Raw genomic sequence first — 26177 nt, 5'->3', positions numbered from 1 at the left:
CTCAAAACAGCATACAGAACTCGAGGTGTGGCCACACCAGTGCAGAGCAGAGAGGAGCAATCCCCTCCYTTGACCAGCTGTCAGTGCTGTGCCTGGTGCACCCCAGGGCAKGGTTGGCATCAAGCAAAGCATCACCAGCTGATTTTAGGAGGCAATTGCCCTGCTCTTGTCACTTCCATCGCTGCCATGCCTCCACACAGCACCCCCAGCCTGCTCACACCCGTGTGGCTCTTGGAGAGGCCTGAGGAAGTGGCACGGGAGAGCAGAGATGTGTCCAACGGGAGGACATCAGGGTGTGTGGTGTGTCCCATCCYGTGAGGTGGTGACATTGAAGTGAAGAAAGCCTCTAAATTCAATGCAGAACTACTCCAATACAACTTACCTGGTCCTGATTTATTGCATCGACCTTAGCTCCTTAAAAGTCTCTGAGGCTTTTTAAAAGTGAATTATATGGCRTGACTGTGCCACTTTGCCACTCCTTAGCATTGCAGAGCAGTGTGATTATTGTACCATTTTTGAAACCCACATTCTTGATAGGATGGTGAAACACTGGCAAAGGTGCAATAAAAAGAGCTGCCGAAGGTATGGGAAAAAATGCTTAAAATAGTTGCAAGGTCAACTATGTAAGCAGCTCAAACTYAGCAAAAGAACACTAGGTGGTGACTTGGCCATATCGCATGAGTGCCTGTACAGAGGGGAAAAAAAGCAGTAAAAAGCTCCTTAAGTTAGTGAAAGAAGGACATGTGGTATCCACAAGAGCCATGGATGAATTCAAATATGTTAAGACACAGCTGTGAGTCTGACTGACCATTGGAACAAAATGCCAACAGCATCTTCACATTAAAACTTGGTGATTTCCAGGGACATATTATTTTAAATGCAGGTTTTCCCTCAACTTTCTGAAAAACTGCTGAAAAAAAATTCTGAAAAATTCCTGAACTCAGTTAGTTGATTTTAGATCCCTGCATATCTGTGGAATACAAGGTAAAATCCCAGATACTGTGTCCAAAAAAGCTCAACCTAATTTGTCTGCTTCAGACTTCACAGGGCACCTGCAAGATGCTGAAAGACAGGTTGGTGTGTTGGAGAAGGTTTCAAGGAGTAAGAACTCTTCTTTTGCATGCTTGTAGTGGCACAGGTTTATGGAAGAAAAATTCCTGCCATTCAAACTGAAAGAAATGAGTTTCCAGGTTGCTTTGGAAGCTTGTTCAGCAAAGAAGTGCCCGTGGCAAAGAGGCAGGGATGGCCAGAGGTGGACAATAGGGTTTCTTTGAACCATTACATTTTTGAAATGAAAAAGAGTCTTTCTGCCAGCTTCAGGCACTTGATGGTGTGACTTGCAGTAAATAAAAAAATTATACCAAGATTTGAGGTAATTAATAGATTTCCAAGGTTATGCTTTTTGTCTGGAAATATAAGCAGGGGACATAAATGCCAGCTTCTCTGTGATGTTCCATAAACACACTCTCAGTGTATGAGAATTTAACAGAACATGAACGAACATGGTTTTGATTTATCCTCTCTATTAATCCTTTGTCATTACCTACAGACAGGGTGCAACTGTAGAGAGAACAGTCCAAAACAGCCAAAACAGAACGGAAAAGGAAATCTGAAAAATTTCCTACAGTAGTTATGCAGTCATAGAATGGTTTGGGTTGGAAGGGACATTAAAGATCATCTTGTTCCAACCCCCTCCCATGGGACACATTCCACTAGACCAGGTTSCTCAGAAGCCCCATCCAGCCTGGCCTTKGAACCCTTTGGAAAGAGACAATCCCACCTCATTCCTCCTCACCACTGGCTTACCTGAACAGCTCAATCAAGCCAATTTCCCAARAAATTCTGTTATACAGATGTTTAATCTACTCATAGCATCTTAATACCCGTTTTTCTCAACAGTGAGTCTGACCAAGCAGCATTGTCACTGGTGTCTGGGACCCTGAGCCACCAGCTGGCTTTATTAGACAAGAACAGTTTTCTCATTATAATWTTAATCTCACAAACAATTGTGTTGAACAGTAATGATTTCACYTTTTTTCTTTTCATATAAAACTTAAATTGACCATCCATATTAATAGACAGAAATAAACAATTAAACTGCAGAGAGACCACAGTTTAAGAATGCCTCAAAGACATTTTCACACTAAATGTTTTTTTTTTGTTTCCTATTCGTATAATTATTATTATAATTAAGTATTTTTAAAGAGTTATTTTCGTCATGTAAATTCCCTTATATGTATAACTGCTAATAGAGTTCTACAAATGAACTGAAAATATYACAAAATCTCAGAGTTAATTGAAAACCTGTAAAATGATATTTTTATTGAAATGGAATTGACTCAACATACCAGMGTGCCAGAATGGTGTGCAGGTAGTTATTATTACACCAGTTGTTTATTTCCATGCCCAACAGTGTGTGTCTTATTTGTGTAACCACAGCCTGGTTATTTTGACATGTATAACAGCAWGAAAATGGCTGGAGGCTGCTTGGCCAGCAGCCACGAGCATGGCTGGTCACACAGCCATGATGTGCATAGGCACAGTGGTTATTCCTCAGCAGCTGTACTGCAAATAAACATCTCTTGTTTTCTTTCTTTCTTTTCCAGACTTTCCAAGCTGTTCATTGCTGATACATRCGATGTGTCTGTGACTTTGGGGATTTCGACAATGCAGAACCACTCAGGAGGTGTCTATGAGGTAGAAAGTGGGTCAATGAAATTATGCAAGGAAAAGTGTTTAAAAGGCTGGCATTGCAGAAATTATTTCCTATAGCCATGCTCATTTAAAGCATACATTTTGGCTTTTAAAAATATGTGATTTCATTGACACAGGCTTATTCTTAAACACTGAACAGGCTCACAGATCTGTTCTCAGGCCCTCCGTGGAGAGCAGATTTGCCTTCTCATAACTTAATTTGTTGTATCATTTGGGTGTCTGCTTTTCAAATTAGTTGAAACACAACGTTAATAAGAATATAGGAGAGTCTGAGGCAGAAGAGTTATGARTACCTGCTAGAGGGAGGGAATGGCAGGGAAGGAGGGTTAAATGGTTGTGATGAGGAGATGTGTAGAATTATTATTTTTGCACTATAGATTTTTTCTTTTCTCTTACTGAACATGTACACATTTAAAGAACATGATATTATAGGGGAARAGAATAAATTGAAGATCATTTCTCTTAACTTTATAAGCATAATCTTGAAAAAATATATCTTTAATTCAGGTTATGGACACTACTGAATGATCAAATTGATCTCATAATTGTATTTCTAAATGGGAAAATTTAATGAGGCACTACCATGTAATTTAGACCTCTAAGATGTGGTAAAACCTAGAATCAGCAGCTAAAAGATACAGATGTTCTATGTGCTTTTTATTATCAGACTAAAAATRTTTCTTCTTCATTTTGGGAGTTGATTAGTAATGAAAATAATATATGGTGAGCAATTCTGCAGAAAAATTTCTAATCCTGAATCAAAATCATGGTGTCAGAAGAAGTCAGACAGTGCTGGGGGGTGTGAACAGGATCCTTGTATTGTGTCTGCTCAACTTGGCTGAGTACAGCCAGGCAGGGTCACAGTATTTCCACAGCACAGGGAAAAATTAATTTTGTGTTTTGTAACACAAGGTCTTGCAGAGGATTCCTTGTGGCTTCAGGCTTTGAGGAATGGAGAGGAACAGTGCAAATTTTGGGGATTAGARCAGTGACAAAGTGAGTGGGAATTGCTGCTTTTCTTTGCAATTGTAACTACCACACACCCTTACAATAGCTACCTCTGCAKGTCTCCTGAAGCCTGCCCTAGCAGGTTGCACTGCACAGGTCCTACACTTTGCTGGTTGTTGTAGAGATAAAGGAGACTCAGGATGTTGTCTATATTAGTTTTCAAACTAATTGTTTGATGTTGTTTCCTACACCGGGAAGAAGGCATGGAAAATGTACAAAACTCACACAGGAATGTTTTATCATCTTCTGCAGTGTTTCACACTCTCACAGCCTAGTTTTTCTGTGTGTAAAACCTGCACCAGTGCTTTTCTGTGTCCAAAACAGGCACCTGAGYTCCACCCACTCTGCTCCAGTTCAGGAAAGACACTGGATGCTGGCATAGGGCAGAGAAACGAGGTCCAGGGTGGATGTCTGTGGGAGAAACTTTAAAGTGTTGCTGCCCAGAGAAAAGGAGACTAAAGGGAGACCTAATGGACAGAACAGTTTTCAAGTAGTTAACAGACAGCTGCCCCAAACAAGTTTGTAAACTGAATAGTCAAAGTCTCTGATTTGAGTYAGGAAAACAGACCTTCCAGGCCTGAAATAAAGATGCTGGCATAAAGCTCTGTGTCAGCCTAGTGTACTTGTGCTGCTGTGGAAGTGTTGCGAAGTAAAAATCAGTCTCCTGACTTATCACAGTTTGTTGTACACGATAAATAAATAGTATACATGCCGTGTTGTAAACCATAAATAGATGGTATACATATACATATGCAAAACCAGAATAGCATAATGTGTATTAAAAATGAGATAACTTCTTAAAAATCTTTCCATTTAAAAATTGATTTTGGTGTAAACCAGTCATATTTCAAATAAGGATTTTTGATATGACACTGTTCCTTTGGAATAATCTTTCCAAGGACATTTGCAGGCATACGTCTTCAGAACAAATTATATCTTTTTTTGTATTACACTTCCTTGAAACTGTRGGTAATCCAGAACCAAGCTAATACACAAATCACATAATTAAAGATAYTTAACAATATCTCATGAAGCAGGTTGTTCAAATCTTAATTTTTCTGGTAGGCGTCTGGATTCCCTTTTCCTTGTGCCATCATATACACACATCTTTTCTCTTTCTCTGTAAATGTTGCTGTGAGAACGCTTTCTTGTGCCTGTAAACATTCAATCCTAAATACTTCTATATTTGTCTGATACATCTTCTATTTTCCTTTTATGTAACTAATCTGCAAAAGTACTGCTTTGATCTTTGTTGCTACTTAGGTTAATCCTGCATTTCTAGCACACTGTTGTCACGCATCGTTTTCTTTCATGCTTTTAACAGGTACAAGTGTTTTGAGATCACAATGTCAATGAATATCAGTGTAGCTACACTTTTTGTGCTGATAACAATATCATTGATATCTAAATAAAATGTTAATGAGGAAAAGTAGACACRGAAGTGGAGATGACAGCTGTGTACGAGTTAGATGAGCATAACAGTATTTACAAACTGAATGAAATGGTGACTTGTTTGAAGTTCAAGGGAAATTTTGACAGTAATTTGCAGTGGAGCCAGTATTTTGACTTTTCTTCATTTGAYTTAGGTGAACTAAGCTTCTGAGGGAAAGATAACAAGGGAAGCAGTTAGTATCATACAAATCAAATGGTGTTAGGCTGTCTAAGGTAGGAAACACGTAAATGCAATGAGCCATATTGAAAATGCATCAAAGTTTTACACTTACAAAAAAATTTATTAGTAATTAGAGAAACTCAGAATTCACTGACACAAAAAAAAAGGAAGGAGCTATGATGTCAATGGGCATGTTAGTATTTGTTGATGTGCCTTCTATGCTGACACAACTGTGCAGCTGCAGGTTGAATGGAGAAACTGATCCACTTTAAAAGTGTTTCAGTAGGTATTTTTAGCCCCATAAATGTTTGGGTCCTTTGGAAAACTTCACYTCTAGCTAAATCTCTGTAAGGACAACAGAGCTTTTCTTACAGGGCAAAAGTTTATTTTTTGATGGGTGATATTAGTACACTATTGTGAATTTTGAACTTTTGGTTTTTTTGACAACTGTGTCTTTCAACACTGGCTTTTATGTTTTTAAAATTTATTAAGTATGTTTGATTGGAAGGAAGCAACTGTTGTCTCTGAAGTAAGCTAAAGGTTTGCATTTACCCAGAGTTTCAGTTTGGTTTTGTCTGTAGTGGTACCCTGTGGTTTTTGGATTGTCTTCTGGCTGTGTGCTGCCTTGGCTGATAAGATACCCTGCATAAGAGGGGTGGATCATGGAAACTTTGGAGACTCGAATGAGGGGTACCCTAATGTCATTAGCTGGGGGGTAATGGCAGTTCTCTCCTTGTTCTTTAGGTAATAGCACTGGCAGGAGCTGCTGAACCTCAGCAGAGTGAGTTTCCATTTAACATCAAGATTGTGAAATTGCCTCAGTCTGTTGAAAAARTTGACTAATTAACAAATATATAAACATATAAAATTACTATTATCATATAAACCACTAATACATAAGTTAATTTCAGTGGCAATGTAAAATAGAGTAATACTTGCCTGGGTGAAATTTCATAGCTCCTGGGATTTACCTTGCCTAACTTCACATGCTTAAAATTCAGGTCAGATGAGTYCAGCTCCAAAGGATGGGTAAGTGCAACTTGCTACTATGTGTTGGGCCTTTTAAGAACAGGTTAGATAAACATCTGACAGGAGTTACTTCAGAATAATTGGCACTGTTTTGGGTTAGACAGATGGATTTATCAGCTACGTTTTGGTTGGGGAAAATGATCCAGTGCTTGTGGTTTTCTGTTAAGGCAGGAAAAACTGAAAGTAAAAATAGCTAAAAATAAGTTCATTGTCCAAGCTGAGAAAAGACAGAAGAAAATGAGAATCAGGGGAAAGGACATTAGGCTTGATGATACTGTTGATACTATTGCAGTGATTGAAAAGATATTAAAGAAATTCACATGAGTATAGAAAATACTACTCTAGAATAATAGAGGGAAAAATGGAAGAACTAGATGAGGGTAGTACAGGCCTACTTTATACACTTCCTGCTGTGATCTCTCACTTTTTAGCTATTATAAAGAATAACAAAATAATATTTCATTGTGCAAAGTCAGCATCATAAATTGGCCAGCAGAATTTCAGATTACTTTGATTTTGCTAGATTTCACTTGTATATTGTTTTATTATTGTTCTCATGAAACTGTTTTCAAAATCAAAAAAGAAAAYGCCTATGTGGAATACAGAACTTCTGTCGTTAGCATTTTCTCAAGAAGTGGGCCAATGCAAAAAAAAAAACAAAAAACAACCAAAACATGAAAAGGAAGCAGACTGCTGCATGCTTAGCAGGTAACTTATGAAAATGTAAGGTAAGTTTTAACTTTACTTTAAATCAGATTGTACTTTTAAGTAAAGCTATAGCAACTCCTAAAAATATACTGGGAAGCATGTAAATCTTCTGGATAAAGATACAGAGTAATTAAAATGGAAATTTAGACTTCGTGGTATGTTGKTTATTCCCCACAGGGGAAATGTTTTGGAGAAGCTGATAGTCCATTTAGACCTCTGAGTGCCACTGGTGGGGCATACTGAGTGTAGTCATTCTGCTTCCACTTCTAATTTAAGCTCCTAGTCTTCCTAGCTTTCCTCTATTTAATTAGAGAATACAGACTTCCCTGCTGGCTGGACACAAGCTTAGCACCCGTAGTCTCATTGTTCTTCCAGAGGAGACTGTCCTTTCCCCTCTCCTAAACTAATCCATTTTGGCCCTATAAAATAGCATTTCTGGAGGATGGTGAATGCTTCTCAGTCCTTGCTTTTCTCCTTTTCAGTCTCCTCTCTGCTCAAACTGTTTAGTACAAGCTCTCTCTCTCCACATGCTTTTATCACTGTTTTTGCAAAAATCTTCTGTACAGCTTGTGCTTAATAGAACAGTTGTCTTTTATCTCTCTACTTCACYGATTCTCCATCTGTTCTCCATCCAAACCAAAGCTGAAAATTTATCCTCTGCTTTGCATAAATCTCTTCAGCACTTCTTCCAGTGCTTTTATTGCTTTCAATTTTAACTTTATAGCCCTGTGATAGTGACTAGATAAGATAGCTCTGCACTGCACTGCTCTCCTAAATCATTACCTGAAAACAAATATTTCTTTGTTCAATCGTTTTCAATTTTTGAGTGTACCTATATGATTAAAACACTTGTTTTCAAACATATATACATAACAGCATATTCACAAATGTGGGAACAGTTCTATTCTTTAACATGATACAATTTTAATCGCTATATATACTATTTTTTCCTAAGCCTTCCTATAAAATTTTAAGTGTCCAGCAGGRTAAACTGGAGTCCTCATTTGTTACCAGACTCTTTGTGCTCAGTGATGATAGTACCTTCGGACAGATTGGCTCCTGCTTAACCTTTGAAACATRCAGAAGGGAAAACAATGTTACCAAAATGTAACAAATCCACAAATTATTTAAGCATCCCAGAACGTTTTTAATTTTGCAACCAGTTATTCCCTGAAACTGTTTTGTCATCTGAAAGTTAATTTGTCCTTTTTTAGCTCCACCAAACAGAACCAAACCAGACTTTGATAGCTATTCAGACTGTTTATGGAAGAGTAATGCATGAAAAACTAAAATGGTAATGTGCAGAATGGCAAAGAAATGTCTAATTATAAGTTCTGAGGCATCTGTAATGCCTGGATACTCGCTGATCTCTGCTAGTCCAGATTTTCTCCTTCACAGAGTTCCCCTGTAACATTTTTGTGTTTCATTACCTTCAATTCAAGTGGACCAAACTATGGGATTATCACCCATAGAAGATAATATCTATGAGAAAAATTTCATTGTASTTTTTCCTTTATTTGAGCCTAAGTAATCCACTAAAATATATCCTCCCATCCCTCTAAAATATATCCTAACCATCATTCTGGTTAGTTGTAATTAAGTTTTATTTTGCTTGGCCATAACATAAGCATTGTAAATACCCAAGACTTATGAGACACAAGGATGTTATTCAAGGGTATTTGCAGGATTAGAAACATCTGCTGCTTCGAAATGTGCTATGTCACTTAGAAATCTGATCATGTCTTCCCTCGCCATGCTATGTCTGTGAACCTCTGTGTTACTTATTTGATTTCAGTGATTTGTGCTGATTTCAGTGAAGGAAAGCATGACTTAAATCAAATTTTTAAAGCAGTAGTAATACAAATACCCATTTGAACACAATTCTAATGCAAAGAAGCAGGAAATCCAATTAACCCAATAACTATAAAGTAACTGATGTGTTTAATACTTAAAATGTCATATTTATTTGTTGCTTGGGTTTGTTTGTTTGTTTTTTTGTTGCGATCAGGAATATATTGAGGCTGCCTGAAGACTCTTTGCAAACAAGGTAATACAAATATACTCAGCTGTATCACATGACTGGTTGTAGGTGATTTAGTATGATGATTCCTTGGTCCCTGAGAGGATGTTTGCATGAAAGAGACATTTAATTCAGTGAAATGAAACTGTTTACTTATTTCAGGAGTTGAAACTGTTCCTTATGAGATTCTTGGCTGCATCACTGGAATGGTACTAATGCCAAACCTCTGAACCCATTAAGGTTCTTCAGAGTGTAAATCTACCTTCTCAATCCAGCCTTCCTATGAATGGGCTTTCCAATGTTCCCAGGAAGGGGAAAAAAAGACTCCCCAGGAGTATTAACAAGACCCAAAAATTTGAAAGTAACTCTTGATAGCAGCTGAAGAGAGTGTCCTTCCTTTTTCTATTTCCCTGGCTGTACAGGGTGAAGCAGGCAYGCCTTTCCATGGTTCCAGCAGTACAAAATGCCCTTGCACACATGGCTGCCCMCTATACTTTGTTCTTCTCTGCACTTCGATGAGGAAAAGTTAGGAAGTTTGTTCAGTTCTTCCCTTATTCCTATTTCTGTCACCATAATCACAACAGTCTAGTTTCCATGGATCTGCCTGCCTGATTCTCACCTGTATCTGCATCGCCTCTTGTCTCTGAGGGTGAGGTTGACCTGGCTAAATRTAAATATTTGTGTTCAACCAGTCCCCCTGCTTGTGTTTGCAGTCAGTGAAAAGGAACAGGCACTTATTCACTTGTTTAACAGGGATGGTTCACCACGATCAGTTTTAGAAATCTCTATTAGGGTGTGAATAATCTGCTGTAGAAGTGCTTTTCTTTTTTTTGTGTGATCGTGCAGGAGCGTAGATGAAAGGTTCAGTGTAGRCACCTGCATTTAGCCAAATGAAATTTACATTCAATGTCTTTGATCCTTAATTTATCTTCCAAGATTTTTTCTTTTTCTTCTGTGTGCTTGCATAAATCTACATGCTGTGTAAGACGCTGACAGGAGACAGTGATGCAGCCTTTTTAGTAATTGAACATTTTCATATCAAAATTAAGCATTTCTGAAAATGTTGCAGGTTTCCATGGGATCCAGCTGGAACAGAAAAGAGTCTGAAGAAATTTTCTTTTCTTTTTTTTTTTTTTTTTTTTTTTTTTTTTCTTTTTTTTTTTTTTTTGTTGGATAGATTTTCTCTTTTTTTTTTTTTTTTTCAGTTTTTGTGTAGACTATACACCTGGATCAACTAGATTTGTTGTTATTGCATGATTTTTAGCATAATACCGTTCCTCCAAGATCATCCTGACCTCGATCAAAGTAGACAACAGTCTCTCTGCTCCAGTCCATGAGAGCCATTAATAATAGCAGCTGTGGTGAGCTTCACTGTGGGTCCAATCCTTCAGAAGAAATCGTGAGGGTCCAGCCAACCCRAGGATGTAACTACAGTGTAACCACAGATTTTACAGTTACAATACATGGAAAATAGTGAAGAGAGCTTTCTAGTCTCTCAAGCTCTGAGACCACAGAATTTCTCTGCATTGTAGGAGAAAAGAAGGTCGTTGGGGTTCTTTGTTCAGAAATTATGTCACTCTGCTTGGTGGTCGCATTGGRATGCTTTTTTTGTAGGAATGACCTCCACAGACTTCTGAACTGTCAGTTCCATCCCTTATGATTATCTCTTGTGTGGCTTTGAATATTAATGGCACAAAGCCGTCCTTGTCTGCAGTGAGCACAATCCAAGAAGAGCCTACAAAAATTAAGCAAGAAAATGAGYGCAGTGCTCTGGTTATGTAAATGTAGAAGCACGTTTTTAAAAGTCAGCGAGCACGCAGGCAGAGCAGTGTTTCTTTTTGTGCACTAAAGCCTTATTAGGCTAATGACMTTAAGTTCTGACAATCCATGCTCAACACACCTTTGTGCAAATGCAGTGAGGATTTAAATGAAAGGTCTTGCAAGGTTTGAGGCATTTTGTCCCTTATTTAAATAAGTTGAAAACCAAGGTGCATCTTTGCTAGTTCTGATAAAGTGTAGTATCTTCATCTTGTGATAACTCAGTCAGCCTTTCCATGCTGACTTGTTCTAGTGGTATCTACTTCTGCTTAGCCTTTTCRCTCATCTGCTCTACTCAAATGATGAAGAGATTACAAGAACTGGAAAAGTTGGCAACAAAATTGATTGTGCTGTACTTTTTCTAGAAAGGAGTAGGGTCTCTATCTCCTTTACTGTCAAACAAGACTGTTTGGTATGTTTTCAAATTCATATAGCAAATGGAAGGAAGTTACACCTTGAAGATGTTTTACAAAACATGCTACAGTTAAATTTCTTGTCTTTTAATTATTTATTAAGTCTTCTCATAAAGAGAATGAGAAAAATATGGATATCATTTTTAATCCTTTTTTTTTCCTAAAAAAAAAAAAAGAGACAAGATTTAAAACCTGAAAGACATCAAAACCATTTAGGTTCTTTTTCTGTATTGCACAGAAGCTGAAAATAAACCTCCCTACACTTTGTTTTTTCCTTTCCTTAGCAAATTGATTTAAAAATGAAGCTTTTTTTTTTTTTTTTTAGTGATTCGTCTGGTTTTCTTTTGGCTGGATACTGCAGTTCTTATATAAAATAGTGAATTCTTTATTTGTCTTTTTTTTTTCAGTTTGATACTTTATGGAAAAAAAAATCTGTGGCAACCTAAAAGCATTGTGGTAGCCCTTGTATGACGCACTTTCCTTAGAGCATGTGATCCTGTCATTATTGAGCAGGGGTATTATCTGGGATATGAAGGAAAGAAAGCTTCAATAGGTTCTCTGTTGAGGTTTTAGATTTTGCAATATAAAACTGGTTTTGAAATGGAATGTGAAAAAAGGAAGTGTAGAAAATTCAAAAGAATTATTCTTAACTTTTGTCAGTCATMACAAAGCATGCTCCTGGACAAGGTAAACCTTTTCTTCTTAAAACTAATAACAAAGCACTTTTCCAGGCTGGTTGTATGTTGTCATGTCACCTGTTACATCATAAGAAGATTATCTTCCCAAACCATGAATCTTTAATCTTATGCTCTTAATACTTTCTTTCTAAATCTGGACAGACTTCAGATTCTGTGAGCAATGGTCCTGAAAGTGCAAGTTCTACTGTCCAAATGGAATTACATTGTTTGTCAACTTGATGAAGCATATTCTTTATGTCAGATTTTCGGACTTCTTATTTTCATCCATGGAAATGCTGGAAATTCTCAGAGTCATTGATAACACTTGCTTTGGAGCATATGCCACAGAATATTTCAGTGAAAAGGCTTGTGCAGAGTGTAACACCATTTTACTGTGAACAATTATGATGATGATATGCTAAAAAGAAAGACATCTGTGTGCTGCTAGCATGGTACTATCTGACAGTCTATATTTAGCACAGGTAATGGTATTATAGTCCTGGGCTTAAAGTGCAAACAATGAGGCCGAGCTCATTGCTCTYATAACTCTGATGATCTTAACAGCATTGCTGTGGGCATGAATTTGGCTTACAGTTGTGAAGTTTTCCCTCCAATCTATTAATGTTTAAGTGTCTACTCATAGTAAAAAATGCCAGGCTGTCATTATAATACAAGAATGCTCTTCATTGCATCCTCTTTAATTATATAGTATTAAAGATTGGGAGTGATATTTTTAAACTTCACATTTAATATTTATGTCTTGTGTCAAAAGAAATTTTTAGGAATATAAGCAAGCACCAGCCAGAACTGAATAAAAAGCTACACAACTACTTSTGCCTCAAACCTTATAATTTTGCAGGATTTTGGTGAGTTTTAGAAAGATTTTTGTTTCAGTTTTTCTTTTTGCTGTAAACAAACAGACTCAATATCGGGAAATCCAAGCAGAAAGAGGGAYACATTAGGATGATTCAGAGATGTTATCTTTTTTAAATCTCTGAAGTTTAATACATGAAATTGTGGAGACATGTTCTGCTAATTGAATATTCAACTGTAATGGTCTATAGAGCTGAAAATAGGTTTTTTAGTTCTCTTGTTTATAATGGGCATCTCTTTCCAAAATCAAGAGCTGCAAATACAGGCCAAAATTGGCCTTCTCCTTGCCCTGCAGCGCTGCATCACATTGCTGCAGAAACCTGCTGGGAAATAGCTCAGGCCTCAAGAGCAGGTAGAGTTTTTTCGTATGTGCTTCAAATGCACTGCACAGCCACGGAAGATTCCTGACAAAAATACAGAACCTGCATGTCCYTATCTTCTGGAACAACCTCAGAAAGAGGATCATAGTAGACTGTGAGAAGCCATCAGAAGAATTACAGACAAATGGTTAAAAAATTTCAGTATATGTGTTGCTGAAAAGGTGTCACACAGAAACAGACAGGGATAATGCAATTCAGAGACCAGCCTGGGGCCAGGGCTCCCCTTGTGGTGTCTCTCCTTACAAGTTCATCAGTGGTGAGTGGTAAAAATGGGAGATTGGCAAATGGGAACACTGAGCTTCATTTTTTATCTTACATTAAAATAATCCCAAATGTTACTTGATACATAAATATACATATCTTATTCTGAAAATTAATTTTTCTCCAGCCTGCACTCTATTGTCAGGTCTGACAACATGCTTGTAATGATGGGCRAAGCAAAATGCCAAAAGGTCTCAGGGAAACATTTCTACTTCCAGGTAATACAGTGTACTGATTATTTTCTCAGCCTCCCTTTGCAGAGGCACCTTAGATATTACTCTGCTAATAGGTAGTTCTGCAGTTACTTAGCATTTAAATGATTTCAAGAGACTCTGCTGTATTTCAGACAAGGGAAAACACATACTTGCCAAAAAAAGTGAATTAGCTCAGTTTACTACTGTCTGGGATAATTATTCTATCACAAATGCCTCTTTTATACTAAAATCTCAGGTGCAACCAGATAGCAGAAATAAAAAGAACATACCGTGTTTCATTTCAATAACAGGCAGATCAAACAGCTGCTGGACTAAACTCAAATGGATCTTGCCATCACAGAGGAGAACATCTTTTGTTTCTTCAGTAACTGATCCATTTGAAAAGCTTTTCTTCATATGCATGTATATAAAAGAAAAGATCTTGTTAATGGCTTAGACATTGAGCCTGGGTTCTTATAACCTTATTTCTTTCAGTTCTTTAGTCATTTTGCCTATCCTTTGCCTGTCTTTCCTACAGTTTATACATGACATCACCATGCAGGGCCATTCTAAGCACAGTCTCATAGTCCYATGTGAGGAGCATGAAAAAGCCTCTTTGGTTTTTGCTTTGTGAGCTTCTGCAGCTCCAAGCTGCCTCAGCCCTGTATGTGTAGTGTCCTGGGCATCCGTGGGGCTCTTGGGCCTCCCTGCCTGAAYTCAGTTTAGTAGAAGGGAATGTATCATACCTGGAATAATGTTTTCCATACTGCCAGGGTAAATGAGTACTCTGCTCAGTTTCAGCTGTACATGTGGGTGGGTTTGAGAGCCATTGGGCAGCTATTCCACCCTGATAAAACAACCTCAGGGTTATTTTGGCACAGGGAGTATTGCAGAGAGACTGGACATAGCAACTATCTCTCTGAAAAGCTGTCACAGCAAGGTAGCTTGGGAATCCTGTGACTTACTTTGAGAGAGCGGGGAASGTATGGATTTACAGCTCTAGAATTTGCTCTGATATTCACTGAAAGAACATGCATGAATATAAAGGTGTTTTCTTTGTGCTTCATGAAATTTAGGTGGCCCTGAGAATCAACATCTTTATGTTTCATCATTCTGGTCACTGCAAGGTGCAAGGACACAACATAGTTGAGCTACTATGGTCATGGAGTGGATATATGTTTGAATTTACATTTTCGTATCTGCTATCATTTTGAAGGTTCTTTTAGCATTAGAGAATTTTCTAATGACTCARTGTCATTATGAAATAGATGTGAATGGGACATTTTCTTCTAAATAATCTTGCTATACTTTGTCCTGTGAATTTCATTTTGTTCTTTCCATGCTTTCTCCCTTTGTAGTTCCATGTGTTATGTTTTGCTTTATTTCTTTTTCTTTGGCACATTTATGTTTGTAATCCAAGATTTAACGTATCTTTTATTGTGAATATAGAGTCTATTTACCCAATTTCCCAGACCCCTCCATTTTGTGCATTCAAAAGGGACCAAGGCAATGTTTTAGAATGGGCTGAAAAGATCTCATCTCTCTTAACTCCTGTCTGTGTCTACTTCATACCCTTGAATCTTCCTTGCTAATGTAAAACTTACAGTTCAATGAATTCACAACTGCATCTCCTGTTTGTGTGCACAGTAATCTAACCTTTGACTAAATAAATGTCTCTTGTAATGCTTGTCTTCATTTCTAATTGTGCTGTCTTTTGACAGCTGCTCTCTCTGTGAATGTGTGCATTTTTGCTGTGTAACAACCTTTCTAAATCAATCCCTTTCACTTTTCTGTACACAGTATCTGTGCTGTCATGCAACCACATTGCATTCTGTAAATCAGAATGTCTGCTGACTGTTGCGAATGTCTTTTTCCCCATTCTGCTATAAATCACTCATGCAGATAGTCTATGGCTGATTGTTATGTATTTATTTATTTATTTGTTTGTTTGTTATGATTGATTTGATATGTAAGAACCATAAAAATATATTTCCATTAAAAACATGAACTTTCAAACTTTCAAAGTCTTCTCATCTTTTTCCACATTCAAAACAATCAGAAATTTGTTGCTCATAATTAATAAAAATCATACGTAAGGAATGCATCAAAAAAGTACTATTTTGTTAGTCAAAAACCTAGCAATTTTTTGTTACAGCTGTGACTATACAAGGGAACTTCTTTTTAATTTTTAGGTCTTTTCAAATTAYGTAATACTATATTCTGTGGAACCTAAAAACCTGAAACTCAATGGGCTGAATGTTCAGYAGTGAGCATGTGCTTTGCATAGACATTGCAAAGATGCTCTTTGCCTGTGCAAGTATTTGTGCAAAGCTTTGTCATTGCTGCAGATTGTGGACATGCATTTTAATAACTATTTCATTTTCCTGAGTTCAGGTTGAAATAGCAGAATTTATTCAAACTGGAACTTCACTTAATGAATTGTAGAAAAGAAATGGACTGTAAATTAGACAAGCACATTGCCTTGACCTAAGTGGTCCATTTTTTTGTGTAGATATGCTTCMACTCAAGAATTACCAGAAAACAGTCTAGCTCTGTCTCTGTTGATTWGAAATCAGTTGAATGGAAATGTATACTCAGGATGACTTTGTTCTGGTTTGTTTCCTACATAGTCTTGCACATTATTATTGGAAAAGCCATTGGAAGACATTTTTATATACRCAGAACTGCACAACACCTATTTTTTATCCTAAACTAGCTTTTCTAGTACAGACCTCAAAGACCAAGTCTCAGTTGTTTGTCTTTTGTCTCTTTCAAGTGTTCATATGAGTTATTTTCTCTATCTTTGTCATATGATTATAATGATAAAAATAATAATCTTATACACTTTTTTGACTTTTTATAAAATCTGTCATGTCAAGAATCTTACTCTGTTATAATTTTTTAATTATTTAGCCTTTTCATTTAATGCTTTGTTTAAGTGATGATAATGTGCCTTCTCTTTGAGGAATGTGTTCACACAGGTCATATTACAGATTAACTGATTTAAACCTGTAYGTTCTTGTGAGGCAGGTAACTCTTAGTATCCCCTTTTTATAGATGATCATACCATTACACAGGGAGCTTAAGAGATTTACTCAAGGTCATGGAAGTAATTTGTGACAGAGTTAAAGGTAGAACTAAAACCTTGCCTTAGTACTTTGCACTTTCATACCTTAACCCAAAGAAAATTTTCTAGCCAAATCTAGATTTAATTCAACTCTCCCCAAAATCCTTGTCTGTTTTTGCTATGCTGTTACTTATCTCCAAGGGGAGTTAGAGCACTTGAAATTCCCCTATTAAAATCCCTTGTGTTAGTTGCCTTATCCTAGAACAAAGTTTATTGGTAGACTAAAAATATGCTAATCACAGAAGAATCAAATATATTTCCACATACGTGAGTGGATATTTTCAGATTAAGTTTCTTTAGCCAACTTCCTGTAGTATGTCAAGTCCAACTCTCCTTCAACAAAAATCCAACAAAAAAAAACCAGTCAGTTCAATAATTGTTTTCCTTCACCCGTGTCAGCCTGCCCCTATCAGATTTTATAGCCTATAAAGGGTGTTCTGGGCAGCAGGCAGCCCATCACAGTAGTGCCAAACTGTCTTTCAAAACTCACATTTTGGATTGCAAATATATRCGAGAAGAAAATCATTTACTAAGGCAAAAACAATTCCTGGATGASATGTTATCCACTGTATACCTGCACAATAAATGAACATGCCTTCTCTCCCTTTTTTGAACCCCACTGAGCAGTCAGCTGGAGCTGGTTCTGCCTCTTGACCTTTTCTTCATTTGTCTTTGTTGCTAATGCACTGCCTACGTTTGCTTGCATGCTAAGAGCATCTTAATGAACTTAAATTCAACAACTGGTCAAACRGTGAAGTAAATGAGAATGTGCTACCAAACAGAATTGTTTTTACTGACAAATTTACTGGGTTAGTGCTAAGTTGAAGTCTCAATGTGTCTTTTTTGCCCATGGATGTCTAGGAATGTTTTTCAGATGAGACCTGCCAGTGCTGCMTTACCTGCTGAGTGATGTGCCTCACTGATGTGCCCACATGCTGCCTTTGCTCTTTTCAGAATAGTATCATATTTTGGATTCACAGTCATCTTGTAGTCACTTAACATGGACAAACTTTTCTCATCCTTGGTTGTTTCCAGCTAATGAATATCCAGTTTACAGCAGAAATTTCACTTCTTAATCCTGGAATATATTGCTATGCACTTTATATTAGTTCATTTACTTAATTTCAATCTTTTTTTATCCTATATATTAAAGTCATCCATTTACAGGTGTCAAATCCTGATCCTCTRTTGCAAATATTACTGACCTYATGTCATGTGCAGATTTTATAAGCRTWACTCAGCAGATCRTCAATGAAACTTTTAGATAAACCTGAAAATCCATTATGAGAAAATCCACTAGTAATTTTTTTCCATTTTCTTCTCTATTACTCTAACTATTACTATCTCCCATTCCTTAACCATCTTATTTTTCTTCTATTAATCCCTATTATCTGCTGTTGAACAAATTATTTYCCCTATGGCATGATTTCAAGTACTGTATTGAATYACAGGTATTTTAAATATTCTTCATCTCCTTTGTGTTAATAATATGTTCTTTTATAAGGAAAAGGTATCAGGTTAGTACATGCATTGTACAGTGAATAGTTCTGTAGTTGTCTAGGATTCTGTTTTCATTCTTTTAAACCCTTGATTTCAACTCTCTGTGTTTTGCTCCACTGATGATTTCAGGTTTGATACCTTAGTACCTATTAGTCAGCTTGCTTTTACCATGCCCCCACAGTCATTGTGCAGGGTGAGAAAAACTAGTAAATTAGCTAGATGTGGGGGTTCTGTCCCAGAAGACAACTTAAACAGCTAAGGAAGAGAGCATTGAAGAGGAAGGAGAATTACAATTTTTTATATTCAGAATATTGTGTCTCATTGAGCCTTGTGCAGCATTGCCACAGGTAGTATTCATTGGGTTTGGCAGCTTGCACTGCTCCCCCGTCATTATTTCTACTATTGCTGATTCCTKCCTGCTTTTTGGTAGATTCTGTTTTTATCGTGGTGGAGATAACAACATCTTTCCTTTCCTTAGCCTTATGTGGGGCATTCCAATTGCAACCTTAATTAACCTGACAAAGAAGCATAAGCCTGTAAAATGTTTAGGCTGGAAGAGATCTGAGGTGCTCAGAGGTGCTTAAATCCCAGTGCAGTTTGCATTTATAGGGCACATCAGCACTCCAGGTGACATGATGCTGGGATTTCTCTCCTCTTGGCTCCCTRTTAATAGCTCTGCAACTACTGTTTCAGGTGCACTGTCATATAAGATACACCTTTTTWCCTTGTGTTTCCATGATCYTTATGTATGATCTTTACTTTCTTTGTGCAGTATGAAAACTTGGCTTAGTTTTTGACATTTCATGTTCCTTTCCTTTTGCATCTGCATATCCAACAAACAAATCATCTGCTCTAACATAAAGAATTGTGTGTCCTCTACAAACCCTGCTTGTCTGCTATTGATCAGTTTCAGAACCCTGTTGACAGAATTTGTTCATAACAAATTCCTCAACCTTTGCTCAAGATGTTATCCATGCATTAATCACACTTTCTCTTGACTACTGCAGGTCTTTCTTTTACAGTCATCCTAAATCTCTTTCTTCTAAATTTCAGGATAGCTGACTAGTTTCTTACTCCAGGGAGCAGTCATATCAGCTTTCTCTTCCATCATTTTCATTACTTGCTTTCTATTGCTCAACCCACGTCAAAATTGCCCTTTGGATTTCAGAAAGGTTCATGGTCTTATTACAACTCATCATTGCAGCCTGGTCTTCACTCATTTTACTGTGTCTCCCTTCTTTATGTCATGTATTTCTATCAGAACCTTACTCTCACATGTTTGGATCCTTTCTGTTCATCTCCCAGATCTGTGTAAAAAAATTGTGTCCTTTATAGCTGACCTTGGAAATAAAGTTTCCCATAGTATATTGTATGAAGATACTGTAAAAGTGCAAATTGACTTGTATACAATTACTGGTGAATGCTAAGAAAAGAAAGTCATTGTAACTAATTGCTGAAAAGATAATATTTCCTGTTTAATTATGCAATATATGCTCTCAGTGATATAAACTTTTGACATAATACTGCTTGTGAACAAAACATAGGAATTTATAGATATTCTTCAGATTAAGATGAATCTTATTCCTCCTGGAGAGGTTTGCGTAAATGCCTTTAATTTCAGATCCAGATTGGCTTTATTTCCACTGTAATTAGCTTTTGTATGAGACTAGTTTAAATACTCTGCAGCTGTTTCTTTTCTGGGGTAAAAGGATGATAGAAGTATCTTTGTGCAAAATGAAACAGAAAAAAATCTATGACAGATCCTCTTCTTTTTTTCCCTTATTTTTAAATAATATCTTCTTATTGCATTTGTCTGTCTGCCCTCCCACACTCCCCTGAATCACAAGTCTGTATGTGATGAAAGAGCAATAATATTTGCTTTTCAGGGTTGAATGATCAGGTTACCTCCAGTGACTGAATGCTATTACAYATGTGATAGTGCAGTGACATTTCCAAAGTGTGAATGATCGTGATTTTCTTCTATGGCTATGGGCTACAAAGAATACAAATTCTGGTAGCACTGCAGAGATGTGACTTCAGAGGATCTACAGACACTACAGGATAAACAAAKGTTTTGAAGACTATTAAGTGAGCAGACATTATGAATTATTAAGTAATAAATSTTTGTTTTCTTTTTTTAGTTTTCTAAGCAGAACAGGAAATACACATAAATATGTCAATACTGCTTGTACACAACAGAGTTCGTAATTGCTCATTAAATATTGYCACATTTTTATCTATTATGTTTTAAACTCCCATTTTATTTTTTAAATGCAGTTATGCAGTTCTGATAATTATATTCTTTAGTACAGTAGATTTCTCTATCAAGATTGAGCCTCTGCTGCGATGGGGATTATACACAGACACTTAAGAATACATGSACTTGGCACAAAGAGCTGGAAGATAATGGCCATATTATTGACTGGACTGCAGTGTTCCTAAAGCTTAGAATGTTTTCCACTGACTGATATTTATATCATAGGGCAATAAAGCTATTTCCTGACTTTTTGCTCTGTGAACWCAGTCTGGCTGGAACCCACAGCCCAGCTGGTCTCTGAGCTCACAGTGCACTRAACTGTAGAAGGAGGAACAAGGTTCAGATGTCTGAATATAAACTAATCAAAACAACTATTTCTCTGAAAATTATTAGCTGCCTATGAAGCAAATATTTCCCTGTCTGTCTGTAGACCTTTCTGCYAAGTCTATTTTTCATTATTTTTTGGCATCATGCTGTGATCCTGTTAGATTCCAGAAGAGGGGCTGAACTATGCAAGGCATTAGTCGAGACTTCCCCAGGAAAGCTCTGTGTGTGGGAAGGCATTAAAGGCACTTTTTCTGAGTCCTTATTATGCGGTACTAGGAGTGCTTGTTGCTGGCTTAATGTGAAGTTAACCTATTCAGATAAATAAGTCTTCCTTTCTAAACATAGTTTTTTGAGTATTTTAGAAGTACTCTTTTTTTTTTTTTTTTTGTTTCCAAAAGAAAAAAAACACAGGTTAACTAATTCTTACTGGTTATGAAAGCAGATGTGTAGAGCAACTTCAGATCTTAGATTAATGTTATGTGTCACAAATAAAACTTCTCTTTGGAAAGGTTAATCCAATTGAATCCTAGAGATAGGGCTGCTTGCTAAATAAATAAGTTGATTTATGTTAAGAAATCAAAATTAATTTGAACATGCTGGAGAACAGAAGGTCTTGTTTCTTGGCCAATAAAATCCTAAATTATTTAAAATAGACATGTTGCTTTTTCACCATAATTTGTATAATGTGTTCAAGTTAAATTATTGACTAATTCAGATTGAAACTTTGCTTTTATCCAGAGAACGCAACATACCAGAATCTGCTTAAATGCCAAGTAAACGATTGCTAAAAAGTAATGAACATGATAGAATTGAGTCACCATTCCCTTAATGAGTGTTTAAGGAGGGTTACTTAGATATCTGTATGGATTCCTTTGAAGTAAAAGGAAGTCAAATATGAAAAATACATACTTCAGCATCATCACAATGCAGTGTATTATTTTGACACAATGCTGCTTATGTTGCAGTAGATAAGAATGCATTTATAATTGTTATCTACATYCTGAAAGGGACACCAGTTTTATCACTACCATCAGCATGTTCAAAAATCTGATCAGTATAACAGCATTCCTGTGAATAATCTTAAAGTATAATAGATAGAAATAATTACCCAACCTACATTTCTTAGTTGAAATTCTTATTGAAGCCAGTAGGAAATTTGCCAAAATGAGGGTAGATAAATCTTGACTAATGCCTTGCAGAGTTCAGCCCCTCTTCTGAAATCTGACAGGGTCACAGCATGATGCCAAAAAATAATGAAAAATAGACTTGGCAGAAAGGACTACAGACAGGGAAATATTTGCTTCATAGGTAGCTAATAATTTTCAGATAAATAGTTGTTTTGATTCATTTATATTCATGCATTCTTACATTTATTTAATGAAATTATAATTACATATTGATGGATTGGGGAGTTTTTGTATGAGGGKTTTTTTCACAAATTTTTAAGTGATTATATGTTTTACAAATTGAGTATGTGCAATTTTGCRAAGGTTAGTGGTGAGAAATCAAAATAGAAAGAAGCCAAATTCASGTCATGCCCATTTGAATGTTCCATCAGTTGAGATTCAGTACTTTGTTTCAGTCTTCCTGTGAGTCTGGCTATCTTCAGATTTTGGATTTGGGCACAGGTTTAAATTTGTTACRTTTCTGGTGAGCTACTGTACCACCCTGTTCACCAGCAAATCTCTGCACTAAACTAACATATAAGCCTTTTGTAGACTAACAGCTCTGTCTGTGTTCTGACAGATGCACATAAAATCAGCCAACGTCCAAGACAATTGTGCATAATCAAGAACAAACAGACAAATCTCCCATGTGAAGTATCCTCTAAACTAYCCACATCATTTTGAGCTATTGTTCCAATGAAAAATTTTAATTCTGCGTTAGATTAAGCTTGATGCCAAACCTAGGTTACATTTCTCATGGGTTGATACTAGATTTAAAGCTAAATAAATACAAGATTGTTTAAAAGTCCAATTCCTATCGCAATGTTTCTAAGCTGACAAAACGTTACCTGGTAAGTGACATGAACGACAGGTGGTTCCTGGGAGCATGGGTAGGCTAAAGATATCCTCCTCCCRTTCCTAGCGAAGTCCGTTATTTCTGAAAGACTCAGCTGTAACTCATTGAAACTGCCACAAARTCTCTCTAAATTTCTAGATATGTGAGTCATTCCCCTTTCACTTGGCAAATTGTTGTTTTTAGGAGAATTTGATCTTTCTTGGATCACATTGAACTGCACTTTTGGGGATGTTGGTCTGCTGGAAATCCTGCTAGGTGATCCAAAGCCACGAAGAGACACTGAGCGATTTGTAGGTTCAGCATCCAATGCTTCCAATGCCACCGAGGAGTCACCTGGGAGCCTTTTTTCATCCAGGTCACTCACACTTGATGAAGAGCTCTGCTCATAACTAGGGCTCTTTACTTCTTCAATGAGCCTTCTCCTGCCACTCGGAGATTGAATAATTGTGCTTCTTGGAATTAACAACTCCCTGCTTTGGTGTTGGTCTTCCGTGGCAAGATTCTCAAAGAATTTTCTTTTTCCAGGTATATTAATAGAGGATTCAAAGTTATAGACCATATTCTGCTTAGTCTCAGGTAATGCTGAAGAATTTTCTTCCAGCATCAATTCTTTAACCATAAGACGCATTACATACCTGTCTGAACTTGAAGATGGAATGAGATTAGGTTCAGGGAACCTCTGCCTGCCAATCAGAATCAGTAAGAGTTTATCTGTTAAAAAGCATAGGCCCTTTGGTCTTTCATTTTTTTCCAGCTGGATTCGTTGAATGTGAGGCATGCAGGAAGAGGTTACTGAATACACCAAAACAATATTGGAAGTATTAGAGGCTACTGCCACAATCTGAGCTCTAAGGTCAAAAGCCATTATATCAGGAACCAGAATACCTGGGATAGTAACCTTTCTAGTGGTTGTTACCTTCCTCTCAAAAGTCACCAAGATCAGGTGAGAGGAATCTTKACCATTTGTTGCTGCAGAGTCTTTGCGTTTCAGGGTGATGAGAGGACTGGGATCAGAGCGACGGTGGTTTGCAAGGATATGGGTTAAATCCACAGGACCTGATGAAGAAGAAGCAACTGAATCAACACCTGATCTATCTGAATCTATGGACTTTCTTCGTGCGTCCATGGAGTATTCCTCATCACCAAGCACCAGTGCAGACTGTGTGATTAAAGAACCAGCTTCTGTACCAGAGGGCACATCAAATGCAATGCCTGCATTGAAACCACAGATGTTATCTAAAGGAAGCTCAGTAGCTACAGCAATTTGGAAATCCAATGTGGCTTCTATAGCGCAGATATAACCTCCCACATCAAAAACTGGGCAAAAGGAGCAGATATTTAGTGTTTTCTGAGCATTATCCCATATGTAGGAGTGCAGGGCACTGCCTATAGCAACTACTAAACGATTACCATCCTTAGTCCAGCAAGCACAGTGGATGAGTCCGCTGCTTTTGATCTCTGCCTTAACCCGCGCATTGTCAGTGCGGACAGCATGCAAGACTGAAGCGTCGCGTTTTGTAAGCACAACCAAGACCTCCTTCTTTGGATGCCAGACACAGCCCTGAGAAAGCAGTGGAAATGGCTCACCAACTTCACAAGTCTGAGAAATCAAGGGCTTTTTCTTCTCTGCGCTGCTGTAGACAAGTTGCCAAATGCTTACGTGCTTTTTGTGCTGAACAGCGAGCAGAGCAGGCATGTCTGTAGAGCAACATGGGCCCCAGTAAAGCCCATGAACATGTTCAAATTGACCAACAATACTTGAGTCTCCAAACTTCAGCTCTCCATTTTGATAATATAAAGCAGTCAGTATCACTTGCTTCCCATCTGTCCAGGCAATTCCATGCACAGGGTGGATGGCTTGATATAAAGCATTGAGGCCGGTTCTCAGCAGCTTCGCCTTTCCCAGATCCATCTTTTAAAGCTTTCTTTCTAATGGTGGTTGTTCCAAAATAGACAATCCATGCAATTCACTTGCAAATCACCATGAGGAAATATTTTTCTCATGTCTCCTTTCCTTCCTTTCCAGCATCAAGCTGATTTTTCTGCTAATAATCCAAGAGCCTATATTGTGAACTCCTTCTCAGTAGGCCTGCAGCTGCTCTTCTAAGTATAAATCCATGTCAAAGCTGCTTTGGCTATGTCTTTTCCTGGGAGGAGTTACCATCTTCATGTGATTGCTAACAAGGTTTAACCAATTACTGTGCGTTTTCGTAGAAGGCTATTTTTAACTCTTCAGTGCTGTGAATATATTTAAAAATAACACTAATACCTTGACCTTCAGTGAATGAAGGTCTTTACCAAAGAGAGAGATCATACACTGGTAAGCCTAAGTATTAAGCTACAGCCTGAAATAATGACCTGACACTTCTTTCAGCCAGCCTTTGAAGGATGAAAGGAGATTTAAACATAACTGAGAACTATACAAAGCAGACTGCAATCTCTGATGGGCAGCATCTTTCAAAGAGACAAGATCCAAAATGGCTATGAAAGAAAAGCAGAAAAGGGAAATCATGCTCTGTTCTGTTAGTAGTCACAAGAGAAGGTGAGATTTTTTTTTAAAAACCCATAACAAACCCCCAACTACATAGTCAAGAAGCAAAGAGAGATGATTAGTGGTTACTATTCATTTTACTGGGACATACTTCCTAGTTACAAATAAATATTGATTTCTTTCTTGGTCTTCCCAGCCACCTGTATCTGAGGGCTGTTCCCTCATGATACAAACAAAATGCAGAGAGGAAGCCAAAATTTTCCTGTTTCTCTTAGCCCTGCAATATGTAACATAACATCATGCAAAATCCTTGAGTTGTCAAAGACCTAAAAGACCCAGCCAATAAAGTGCTATAACACAGTRGGGCTGTGTGAGGACACAGCAGTTTGGGTGAGCTGTGTTGTTTCAGGCCCAGAGCTGGTTCAGATGAACTGCCTTGGGTGTTTCCATCCTTCCCTCCTCAGCACAGACGTCTCTGGGGTTAGCTTAAACAGAGCMTGCATATGGCTGAACATAAATAGTCAGGGTGGGATTAATTACTTAAATATAAGCAACCATTACTATTTTCAGTGCCCAGGATATCTGAGACAGCCACACTGAGCTGGCAGATACAGCATAAGACTTAGAGAAGAGTAGTGCCATTCTGGAGTGGCAGCTGGCAACAAAGAGATGATCCCCAGATAGTCCCTGGACTGCCTAAGATGGCATTAGAAGCTTATATACAGGTAAATGAATCCCATCCTCA

General features: G+C 37.4%; 1 protein-coding gene across 1 annotated transcript; it reads right to left on the bottom strand.

The window, feature by feature from the left end:
• Positions 1-10660: 10660 nt before the first annotated feature.
• Positions 10661-24853, bottom strand: LOC130589185 (WD repeat and coiled-coil-containing protein-like). The gene is made up of 3 exons (XM_057390396.1): positions 22934-24853; positions 13999-14119; positions 10661-10827 (listed from the first exon to the last, which is right to left on the bottom strand). The coding sequence occupies exons 1-3, from the start codon at positions 24851-24853 to the stop codon at positions 10661-10663; spliced, it is 2208 nt and encodes a 735-aa protein (XP_057246379.1).
• Between the last annotated feature and the right edge of the window lie 1324 nt (positions 24854-26177).

Source organism: Malurus melanocephalus, unplaced genomic scaffold (assembly GCF_030028575.1).
Source record: "Malurus melanocephalus ecotype Western Australia unplaced genomic scaffold, MMel_1.1 scaffold_26, whole genome shotgun sequence".
Lineage (NCBI taxonomy): Eukaryota > Metazoa > Chordata > Aves > Passeriformes > Maluridae > Malurus > Malurus melanocephalus.
Note: the sequence above shows the minus strand (reverse complement) of the source record. Positions and strands in the feature narration are given on the sequence as shown.